Source organism: Rhyacophila brunnea, unplaced genomic scaffold (assembly GCF_057557595.1).
Source record: "Rhyacophila brunnea isolate RB1 unplaced genomic scaffold, BYU_Rbru_1.0 scaffold_9, whole genome shotgun sequence".
Taxonomy (NCBI): Eukaryota; Metazoa; Arthropoda; class Insecta; order Trichoptera; family Rhyacophilidae; genus Rhyacophila; species Rhyacophila brunnea.
Genome location: NW_028233361.1, coordinates 20,078,308 through 20,090,346, shown reverse-complemented (window position 1 = coordinate 20,090,346; position 12,039 = coordinate 20,078,308). Strand labels below are relative to the sequence as shown.

At 30.9% G+C, this 12,039-nt stretch overlaps 1 protein-coding gene across 1 annotated transcript; it reads right to left on the bottom strand.

Annotated features, from left to right (window-relative positions):
* Nucleotides 1–467: 467 nt before the first annotated feature.
* On the bottom strand, nt 468–11,826 carry LOC147063371 (uncharacterized). Its single transcript, XM_085960035.1, has 2 exons — nt 10,593–11,826; nt 468–478 (listed from the first exon to the last, which is right to left on the bottom strand). Exons 1-2 carry the CDS (start codon nt 11,824–11,826, stop codon nt 468–470), a joined length of 1,245 nt encoding a protein of 414 aa, XP_085816161.1.
* Between the last annotated feature and the right edge of the window lie 213 nt (nt 11,827–12,039).

The following is a 12,039-nucleotide window of genomic DNA, read 5'->3' as shown; positions in this document are numbered from 1 at the left end:
TTTTATCGACGTCAATTATTATCTCAATCTGTATTTAAATGTGTAGATGAAAGTTTTTTTTTTTATAAAAATTGTGGTGAACATAGGGAAATCAAGTCATTTAATTTTGCTTCGGAGATCCGAGGTGGTTTTATAAATGCTTTGTGTAGTAGAGGTTGTACTGATTGACGTCCGCCCTGACGTTTTCTAATATTTATTACATCAAACACTTCTGTTTCATACTTATTTTTATAGAACAGGCAATAAGGATTGTTTTTCCTCACTTCAATGACGCGAATGTCTACCCAACTAACCTTTTTACTATTTTCGTTGAGTTGAGTTGATTAACTTGTGAAAATCAAAAATCTCGTCAGTGCCAATTTCCAGTGAATCACTGGAATCCACTGTATTGGTATATAAATTGGACCTAACTTCAAGACTATTTTTTTTGTTTCTCTATGCAAGAGTGTTACAGAGTCACCCTCGTTCTAGGTGTGTCCTACGACCAAAAAGTTGTGTGTGATTTTTGGGATATTAAAATTCTGGACGGCGTATAAATACATTGCTGTAATAAATTTATTTTTATTCTGTCCGGCACAATTATCCGAATAAAAAATGACTTCCTTCCCAATTGATTGGTCTTCCAAAAATTTTACAACACAAGAACCAATTGCATTGGCCCCTTTGTTTGTAGTCCCTTCATGCTAAACAAAACAGTAACCATTTTTATTATTAATGTGTGTAAGATGGTAAAGTTATAGGTTGAAAGCTTTCTTTTATAATATAGCACTGATATCTGGGCATTTGGTGTTGATAATACGGCCTGCAGATTATAGCAACATACTATTTTATTCGTCTTTCGCCTTCTGTGTTCTCGATAATTGTTTATTTTTTTTGATGAATGTCATATATTATTTGGGTGCCGGACGAAATCCCGAAGGCCAAAATCCCGAAGGCCGAAATCCCGAATGCCAAAATCCCGAATGGCCGAAATCCCGAATGGCCGAAATCCCGAATGCTGAAATCCCGAATGCCGAAATCCCGAAAGCCGAAATCCCGAAAGCCGAAATCCCGAATGGCCAAAATCCCGAATGGCCGGAATCCCGAAGGCCGAAATCCCAAAAAATAAAAAAATATAAACAGTATTAATTTTCAACCAGCGGTACCCCAAAAGGCGGCGCTTTTTCTCGATTGTATAATTTAACTAGATAATTAATATAGTAGTATTAAAAACAATTATTAATTATGGAATGAAGCAAAAACTTAATTTTCAACCAGCGGCACCACAAAAGGCGGCGCTTTTTCTAGATTGTATAATTTTACTAGATAATTAATATAGTAGTATTAAAAACTATTATTCATTATAGAATGAAGCAAAAAAAATATTTTCAACCAGCGGCACCCCAAAAGGCGTCGCTTTTTCTAGATTGTATAATTTTACGAGATAATTAATAAAGTAGTATTAAAAACTATTATTAATTATGGAATGAAGCAAAAACATAATTTTCAACCAGCGGCACACCAAAAGGCGGCGTTTTTCTAGATAATTAATAAAGTAGTATTAAAAACTATTATTTATTGTGGAATGAAGCAAAAACTTAATTTTCAACCAGCGGCACCCCAAAAGGCGGCGCTTTTTCTCGATTGTGTAATTTTACTAGATAATTAATATAGTAGTATTACAAACTATTATTAATTATGGAATAAAGCAAAAACTTAATTTTCAACCAGCGGCACCCCAAAAGGCGGCGCTTTATCTCGATTGTATAATTTAACTAGATAATTAATATAGTAGTATTAAAAACTATTAATAATTATGAAATGAAGCAAAAACATAATTTTCAACCAGCAGCACCCCAAAAGGCGGCGCTTTTTCTAGATTGTATAATTTTACTAGATAATTAATATAGTAGTATTAAAAACTATTATTTATTGTGGAATGAAGCAAAAACTTAATTTTCAACCAGCGGCACCCCAAAAGGCGGCGCTTTTTCTCGATTGTATAATTTAACTAGATAATTAATATAGTAGTATTAAAAACTATTATTAATTATGGAATGAAGCAAAAACATAATTTTCAACCAGCAGCACCCCAAAAGGCGGCGCTTTTTCTAGATTGTATAATTTTACTAGATAATTAATATAGTAGTATTAAAAACTATTATTTATTGTGGAATGAAGCAAAAACTTAATTTTCAACCAGCGGCACCCTAACAGGCGGCGCTTTTTCTCGATTGTATAATTTTACTAGATAATAAATAAAATAGTATTGAAAACTATTATTAATTATGGAATGAAGCAAAAACTTAATTTTCAACCAGCGGCACCACAAAAGGCGGCGCTTTTTCTAGATTATATAATTTTACTAGATAATTAATATAGTAGTATTAAAAACTATTATTCATTATGGAATGAAGCAAAAAATTTATTTTCAACCAGCGGCACCCCAAAAGGCGTCGCTTTTTCTAGATTGTATAATTTTACGAGATAATTAATAAAGTAGTATTAAAAACTATTATTAATTATGGAATGAAGCAAAAACATAATTTTCAACCAGCAGCACCCAAAAAGGCGGCGCTTTTTCTAGATTGTATAATTTTACTAGATAATTAATATAGTAGTATTAAAAACTATTATTTATTGTGGAATAAAGCAAAAACTTAATTTTCAACCAGCGGCACCCCAAAGGGCGGCGCTTTTTCTCGATTGTATAATTTTACTAGATAATTAATATAGTAGTATTACAAACTATAATTATTTATGGAATGAAGCAAAAACTTATTTTTCAACCAGCGGCACCCTAACAGGCGGCGCTTTTTCTAGATTGTATAATTTTACGAGATAATATATAATAGTAGTATTAAAAACTATTAATAATTATGAAATGAAGCAAAAACATAATTTTCAACCAGCAGCACCCAAAAAGGCAGCGCTTTTTCTAGATTGTATAATTTTACTAGATAATTAATATAGTAGTATTAAAAACTATTATTTATTGTGGAATAAAGCAAAAACTTAATTTTCAACCAGCGGCACCCCAAAGGGCGGCGCTTTTTCTCGATTGTATAATTTTACTAGATAATTAATATAGTAGTATTACAAACTATAATTATTTATGGAATGAAGCAAAAACTTATTTTTCAACCAGCGGCACCCTAACAGGCGGCGCTTTTTCTAGATTGTATAATTTTACGAGATAATATATAATAGTAGTATTAAAAACTATTAATAATTATGAAATGAAGCAAAAACATAATTTTCAACCAGCAGCTCCCCAAAAGGCGGCGCTTTATCTCGATTGTATAATTTAACTAGATAATTAATATTAAAAACTATTATTAATTATGGAATGAAGTAAAAACATAATTTTCAACCAGCGGCACCCCAAAAGGCGGCGCTTTTTCTCGATTGTATAACTTTACTAGATAATTAGCATAGTAGTATTACAAACTATTATTAATTATGGAATGAAGTAAAAACATAATTTTCAACCAGCGGCACCCTAAAAGGCGGCGCTTTTTCTCGATTATATAATTTTACTAGATAATTAATATATTAGTATTAATAATTATTATTAATTATGGAATGAAGTAAACCCATAATTTTCAACCAGCGGCACCCCAAAAGGTGGGGCTTTTTCTCGATTATATAATTTTACTATATAATTAATATAGTAGTATTAAAAACTATTATTGATAATGGAATGAAGCAAAAACTTAATTTTCAACCAGCGGCACCCTAACAGGCGGCGCTTTTTCTCGATTGTATAATTTTACTAGATAATTAATATAGTAGTATTAAAAACTATTATTAATTATGGAATGAAGTAAAAACATAATTTTCAACCAGCGGTACTCCAAAAGGCGGCGCTTTTTCTCGATTGTATAATTTTAGTAGATAATTAATATAGTAGTATTAAAAACTATTATTAATTATGAAATAAAGCAAAAACATAATTTTCAACCAGCAGCTCCCCAAAAGGCGGCGCTTTTTCTTGATTGTATAATTTTACTAGTTAATTAATATAGTAGTATAAAAACTATTATTTATTGTGGAATGAAGCAAAAACTTAATTTTCAACCAGCGGCACCCTAACAGGCGGCGCTTTTTCTCGATTGTATAATTTTAGTAGATAATTAATATAGTAGTATTAAAAACTATTATTAATTATGAAATGAAGCAAAAACATAATTTTCAACCAGCGGCACCCCAAAAGGCGGCGCTTTTTCTAGATTGTATAATTTTACGAGATAATATAATATAGTAGTATTAAAAACTATTATTAATTATGAAATGAAGCAAAAACATAATTTTCAACCAGCAGCTCCCCAAAAGGCGGCGCTTTTTCTTGATTGTATAATTTTACTAGATAATTAATATAGTAGTATAAAAACTATTATTTATTGTGGAATGAAGCAAAAACTTAATTTTCAACCAGCGGCACCCCAAAGGGCGGCGCTTTTTCTCGATTGTATAATTTTACTAGATAATTAATATTAAAAACTATTATTAATTATGGAATGAAGTGAAAACATAATTTTCAACCAGCGGCACCCTAAAAGGCGGCGCTTTTTCTCGATTATATAATTTTACTAGATAATTAATATATTAGTATTAATAATTAATATTAATTATGGAATGAAGTAAAACCATAATTTTCAACCAGCGGCACCCCAAAAGGTGGGGCTTTTTCTCGATTTTATAATTTTACTATATAAATAATATAGTAGTATTAAAAACTATTATTGATTATGGAATGAAGCAAAAACTTAATTTTCAACCAGCGGCACCCTAACAGGCGGCGCTTTTTCTCGATTGTATAATTTTACTAGATAATTAATATAGTAGTATTAAAAACTATTATTAATTATGGAATGAAGTATAAACATAATTTTCAACCAGCGGCACTCCAAAATACGGCGCTTTTTCTCGATTGTATAATTTTAGTAGATAATTAATATAGTAGTATTAAAAACTATTATTAATTATGAAATAAAGCAAAAACATAATTTTCAACCAGCAGCTCCCCAAAAGGCGGCACTTTTTCTTGATTGTATAATTTTACTAGATAATTAATATAGTAGTATAAAAACTATTATTTATTGTGGAATGAAGCAAAAACTTAATTTTCAACCAGCGGCACCCCAAAAGGCGGCGCTTTTTCTCGATTGTATAATTTTACTAGATAATTAATATAGTAGTATTACAAACAATTATTAATTATGGAATGAAGCAAAAACTTAATTTTCAACCAGCGGCACCCTAACAGGTGGCGCTTTTTCTCGATTGTATAATTTTAGTAGATAATTAATAAAGTAGTATTAAAAACTCTTATTAATTATGAAATGAAGCAAAAACATAATTTTCAACCAGCGGCACCCCAAAAGGCGGCGCTTTTTCTCGATTGTATAATTTAACTAGATAATTAATATAGTAGTAATAAAAAATTTTATTAATTATGGAATGAAGCAAAAATATAAACTTCAACCAGCGGCACCCCAAAAGGTGGCGCTTTATCTCGATTGTATAATTTAACTATATAATTACAGTAGTATTAAAAACCATTATTAATTATGGATAGTAATAATAATAGTATAATATAACAGTCATAATAATAATATGTTATCGAAATAAAAGAGATGATATGAGAATATCGTCTCTGTTCTGGCGGAACACACTAACTGGAGAATACTAGTTTTGAGTAATTTGACTTTGAAGTTGTTAAAATGTTTGAAATAATGGTCTATCATGTGAGTTTATTAAGTTATCGTAAAAAGGATGACTTTAAAATAAAGGCTGTTTATTTATTAAGAAGGTTTTCAGACAGTCAAGTTTGAAATAAGGAACATTTTGGTACTAAATCAATATGATATTTTTTTGAATTAGTGTTTCTGCCGACAGTAACGATATTAATATCAAATAAAAACATTTTTCTTATTTATTTGGCAAATACAAGAGCTATTCATGATAGATACACAGTACACATCTATTATATAAAATATTTATTAAACATACTAATAATAATAATAATAAAAACTAATGTTCACACTAATTTCAAAAGGAAATACTATGCGCAATTCCACGGAGGTAGTCCATTAATGATCGATTTTTCCTATCATTTACAACCATCATTATTCTACAATCCCGATCGATTGTTGTCTTCTTCCGATTTATGGGGGGGGGGGGGTTCACCCCGAAGTATGGATTCTACTTGGCTTTCTATTTAATACTGTTCTTTTTGAAACTCCTCGATAATTCTATGTACACCAACGTGTGCACGTCCGACAAAGTTTTCCCACCTTCAATGCCAAGATTCGATTAAATTTTGCATACGTGGTATTCCAACTTGCATTGAGTCGTAAACTGACCTAAGATTTGGTGGAAATAATGGTGGGGCGCGAACAGCATTACCATTACGTAAATGACGTCGTATTCGCCCGTGATCGTAGTTTTCTTCAAACCACTGGGCAATATCAGCAGCTTCTGGTGGCAAATGAGGCCTAATGGCGTCAAATGCCTCAGGAATATTTTTTGTTGGTAAAAATGCCAATGCAAACAAATGGCGCAGTATCAGGCTAAATTTTTCGTCTGTGCCGTATCAAAATGCCAAACCATTTGCTTGGATTCTTCTCCAAATACATTGTCCTAAATGGAAGAAACAAGCTTTATTTGATGTGTCAGGAAATTCACTGTTTGATGCTTTGATTGCAGCCAATTCTAGATCTGTTAAAATGGTCGGTGGCTTCAATACTATTTCATGTTCTTCGCCAAAGTCAAATAAATCTTGAAACATCCGTTTATGACATTCTTCGCTTTTGCTGGTCATTAGCACGTACACCAACGGTAAACATCGATAATTTTCAAAACCGACTGGTGCGTGAATTGTATATAACTGATAAAATATGGTTGGGACAGTCTTAAATGTACCGTCCATAATCCAATACTGGGCACGTGATAGCCGCTCCACATTTAACTTTGTGGTGAACAGGAAAATTTTATTATCTCCTATTATAGATTCCCTCACTAAAAATAATTCGTTATTTAATGTTTTACGTAGACACGTGTTAATGATATTTAGACGAAGTTCATTATTATTATACTATTTCCAAAGCAAGCCATTCATAAATAATTCTGCTTTAATAATTAAGCTTTGATAAAGATATTTCAAAAGTGTTAATGAGAATATTGATACTGTGACATTGAATAATTAATATAACCCGTGTATCAACTCTATATCGATGACATACGAATGAGTATGCTGAATTTAAAAAAAAATATATTGATTGCAGGATTCCAACAACTTCATTAGTTTATTATGTCGACGAGAATGGTTAAGACGGATTAAAAATATCTGTTTTTATTAAGGCTATACTTCAGCTGGGGCACGGTCTAAAACGATCGTGACTACGCGACACGAAGATTGTGCAAATGACGCTAGCAGAACAAAACATAATTTGTCATAAAAAGTCAACATGCGTCCATTTAATGTTATATTCAGTGTTATATTACTAATAATTATAATATATTCATTGACTTTCTTTTTCAAGTAAATGGGTAACGTTTTTAGTCATCTTTACACAATTTAAGAATTAATTCCCCCGTCGCCATCACAAAACAAATTGTCGTGTTCACAGCTTGATTTTCGCTCTCCGATTGCCAGCCAGTCGGAAATTTCGTCGCACCTATAGTTGAAAATTATTTGCCGTTTCAATGAAGTACCGTTTTAAATACTAATGTTTTAAATATGTATAATAAGTGTATCTATATTCTATACTAATAACATTTATTTGCCTCTTCATTTATTTGGTTAACCTAAAAAATAGTGTTTCTTTTATTGTGTTAACTGTCAATTCATGGTGAAACGCATTGTAATATTAATTTAATTTAATAAAACGCAAAATGTAGCATTCGCAATGAAAAGGATTGTTTAACTTGGTTCGATCATAAAAAAATAGTCCGCAATTAGTAATGTTTTCAAACTGAACCATAATATAGTGATTTTTTTATTATCTTTGTGCAAGAATAATTTAACCAAAATATGTAATGTCATTTTCTACTAATGATAAAATAACATTTTGAAGTTAAAACATAATATTTTAGGTAGTTACCTTTTCAGGTGCAAAATATTTGTTTTTATAGTGATAGTAATATTTAATTAAAATATGTCTTTTTCTACTGGGTATTTATGTAAATTAAATTTATATATTAGAACATTACAAACTAATTTTAAGTTAAGTAAGTAACTGCAAAGTAATTTAATATAATTATATATAAATAACGTTTTATATATGATATTTGTTTTCTATTAAATAATATAAAATTTTCAAATTTAAACTTTACTTCATTGTGTTGTTGGTTATCTATGTGGGAGAGTAATCAACCGAAAAAAGTTAGAGAGAGCTTAAAGAGGTATTTATCATGCAGTGAATTAATTTAAATAAGCGAATCAAAATTAATATAAGTACTTCAAATTTTAGAATATATTTAATTACTGAGTAGTTTTTTAAAGTAACTATATAAGTGAAAATTAATTCCGTTTCTTTGCGGTATTTGTTTTATATTAAATAATATAATAATTTAACATGCTGACAATAACTTTTAAACAAATGATGCAAATACTTTATTATATTGTTAAATTACACATTTAAAAAAAGCACTGGCTATTGGGGTGCCGCTGGTTGAAAATTATGTTTTTGCTTCATTGCATAATTAATAATAGTTTTTAATACTACTATATTAATTATCCAGTAAAATTATATAATCGAGAAAAAGCGCCACCTTTTGGGGTGCCGCTGGTTGAAAATTATGTTTTTGCTTCATTCCATATTTAAAAATAGTTTTTAATACTACTATATTATATTATCTAGTTAAATTATACAATTCTAGAAAAAGCGCCGCCTTTTGGGGAGCCGCTGGTTGAAAAATTATGTTTTTGCTTCATTCCTTAATAAATAATAGTTTTTAATACGACTATATTAATTATCTAGTTAAATTATACAATTCTAGAAAAAGCGCCGCCTTTTGGGGAGCCGCTGGTTGAAAATTATGTTTTCGCTTCATTCCTTAATGAATAATAGTTTTTAATACGACTATATTAATAATCTAGTTAAATTATACAATTCTAGAAAAAGCGCCGCTTTTTGGGGAACCGCTGGTTAAAAATTATGTTTTTGGTTCATTCCATAATTAAAAATAGTTTTTAATACTACTATATTATAATATCTAGTTAAATTATACCATTCTAGAAAAAGCGCCGCCTTTTGGGGAGCCGCTGGTTGAAAATTATGTTTTTGCTTCATTCCTTAATGAATAATAGTTTTTAATACGACTATATTAATATTCTAGTAAAATTATACAATCGAGAAAAAGCGCTGCCTTTTGTGGTGCCGCTGGTTGAAAATTATGTTTATGCTTCATTCCATAAATAAAAATAGTTTTTAATACTACTTTATTATATTATCTAGTTAAATTACACCATTCTAGAAAAAGCGCCGCCTTTTGGGGAGCCGCTAGTTGAAAATTATGTTTTTGCTTCATTCCTTAATGAATAATAGTTTTTAATACGACTATATTAATAATCTAGTAAAATTATACAATCGAGAAAAAGCGCCGCCTTTTGGGGTGCCGCTGGTTGAAAATTAAGTTTTTGCTTCATTCCACAATAAATAATAGTTTTTAATACTACTATATTATATTATCTCGTAAAATTATACAATCTAGAAAAAACGCCGCCTTTTGTGGTGCCGCTGGTTGAAAATTAAGATTTTGCTTCATTCCATAATTAATAATAGTTTGTAATACTGCTATATTAATTATCTAGTAAAAATATACAATCGAGAAAAAGCGCCGCCATTTGGGGTGCCGCTGGTTGAAAATTATGTTTTTGCTTCATTTCATAATTAAAAATAGTTTTTAATACTACTATATTATATTATCTCGTAAAATAATACAATCTAGAAAAAACGCCGCCTTTTGGGGTGCCGCTGGTTGAAAATTAAGATTTTGCTTCATTCCATAATTATTAATAGTTTTTAATACTACTATATTAATTATCTAGTTAAATTGTACAATCGAGAAAAAGTGCCGCCCTTTGGGGTGCCGCTGGTTGAAAATTATGTTTTTACTTCATTTCATAATTAATAATAGTTTTTAATACTTAATTAATAATTATCTAGTTAAATTGCGTTGCTATTAAATCACTTTCTGGAATCTCCATTTCGTTTTTATCTAAAGTAACTAAGTCACTTTCAAACAAAGTTTTGTGTTCTTTTCTTTCAAATTTGTTTTTTCCCATTTCTTCAATAGATTTCTGCACAGTAACTAAATCAAACTGTGAGTTATCAAGGATATCCATAAATAAAATTGGCATCTCTTCGTAAGGTTGTCCTCATGTGATATTTCTGATTCTTGGTGCTTTTCATCATGTTGGAAATAGTTCAAAAGCTTTTTCAGGATTTTGTCACTCTCTATTAGAAAGTCTTCGGTAAGAGTTTGTAAGGCATTCAATTTTTTCTCTCCCACTATGTTATAAAACGTATCTTTTGATAGAGACTTTTCTTTGAAATTGTCATTGTTCTTCTGTTCGGTATTTGAATTTTCAACAGTTTTCTGACGTGCTAGGCATTTGTTAAAATTGATTGCATCACAATTCCATGGACATAAACCGGTGGTTCTAAAACCATTTATAACAGTAGAAGGCTTAATGCCGTTTACGACAGCTTCCTTGAGCACAGGAACAAAATCTGTTTTTGTGAGTGCAGCTAAGGGGTTTTCACGCCTCCACTTCAATACACTTTCTTTCCAAGCTTGCTTAAGTGGCCTGAATGCTGAAACATCGGCTGGTTGCAACAATCTTGTTGCGTTTGGATATAAAGCTACCAGAACTATTTCCAAGCTTTTACACAGTTCACTCACTTCCAGAGAGAGGTGCGTTTTGTGTCCGTCAACAAAAAGTAAAACGGGGAGTTGTCTTTTTGTTTTCAATAGATAAGGGTGTAAAACGTTTTTTATATAATCATAAAATACCTCTGCCTTCATCCATCCCAAATCGCTCAAACCAATACCCCAGTCTCCTGGCACATTTAATGTTATATCCTTAGGTAACCTTTTATTCGGAAATATGATCATTGGAGGCGTGGTATTTCCATTGGCAGAAAACGTGAATAGAACTGTTAGAGCAGATTTGACAGATGCATGGTCTACTTCATAAACATCCTTCTCACCTCTCATTGCAATAACCTTTCCACTTTTCGGGCATATCTGAAAGTTTGACTCGTCACCGTTGAACACGCGACTTGGATCCGAGAGAATGGTAAAGTAACTGTTGTCTTTTAAGTAGGTTTCAATTCCAATGAACCAGTTTCTTATATCTTGCTCTGACACTGCCGCACTTGATGCTGTGACTGCCTCAGGTGCACGTATACTTAATCCGGGATGACGATGCAAAAAGAGTTGGTACCATTTATTACCAGGTATTCCATCTTTGAATGGATTCTTTCTATTTGCTTTCTTTATGAAATGTGCAACACTCAATTGAACATCTAGTTTTCTTCTAGGGAATCCTTTGCGGCAACAGTCTTTAATCCATTTCACCAAAGTCTCTTCCTCGTTTTTGGTTAATACTGTACTTGGTCCTGGAAGGTCTTGATGATCTACTTTCCGTAACCTGAACTGAATAGTTCCTCTCGGCACATGAAAGGTTTTTGCGGCCAGTTTTTTACTCATACCGCACTTTACAGCCTCAAGTGCTTTTACCAAGTTATCATGGTTGTATATTTTTCTTTTTATTATTGTGTTGTCGAGAGTCTTCTTCTTCTCTTTCCTCTTTTTATTATTAACTGGATCCATTTTGAATACTTCAGTCTGAAAATAAAGACACAAGCTATAATTTAACCCTATTATTGGCACAAGCCAAAACCAATTATTAGCATGGGGCTAACATTTGGAAAAAACGAGTGTAACACATTTATATCAATGGAATTACTTAGAGCCTTAATGATATAGGCTATAGAAATTAAAATCTGTTAAAAATAATACTTTATCAAAATAACCAATTATTAG

Coding starts and splice junctions, on each gene's coding strand:
- LOC147063371 (XM_085960035.1), bottom strand. CDS start 11,826: ATGGATCCAGTTAATAATAAAAAGAGGAAAGAGAAGAAGAAGACTCTC.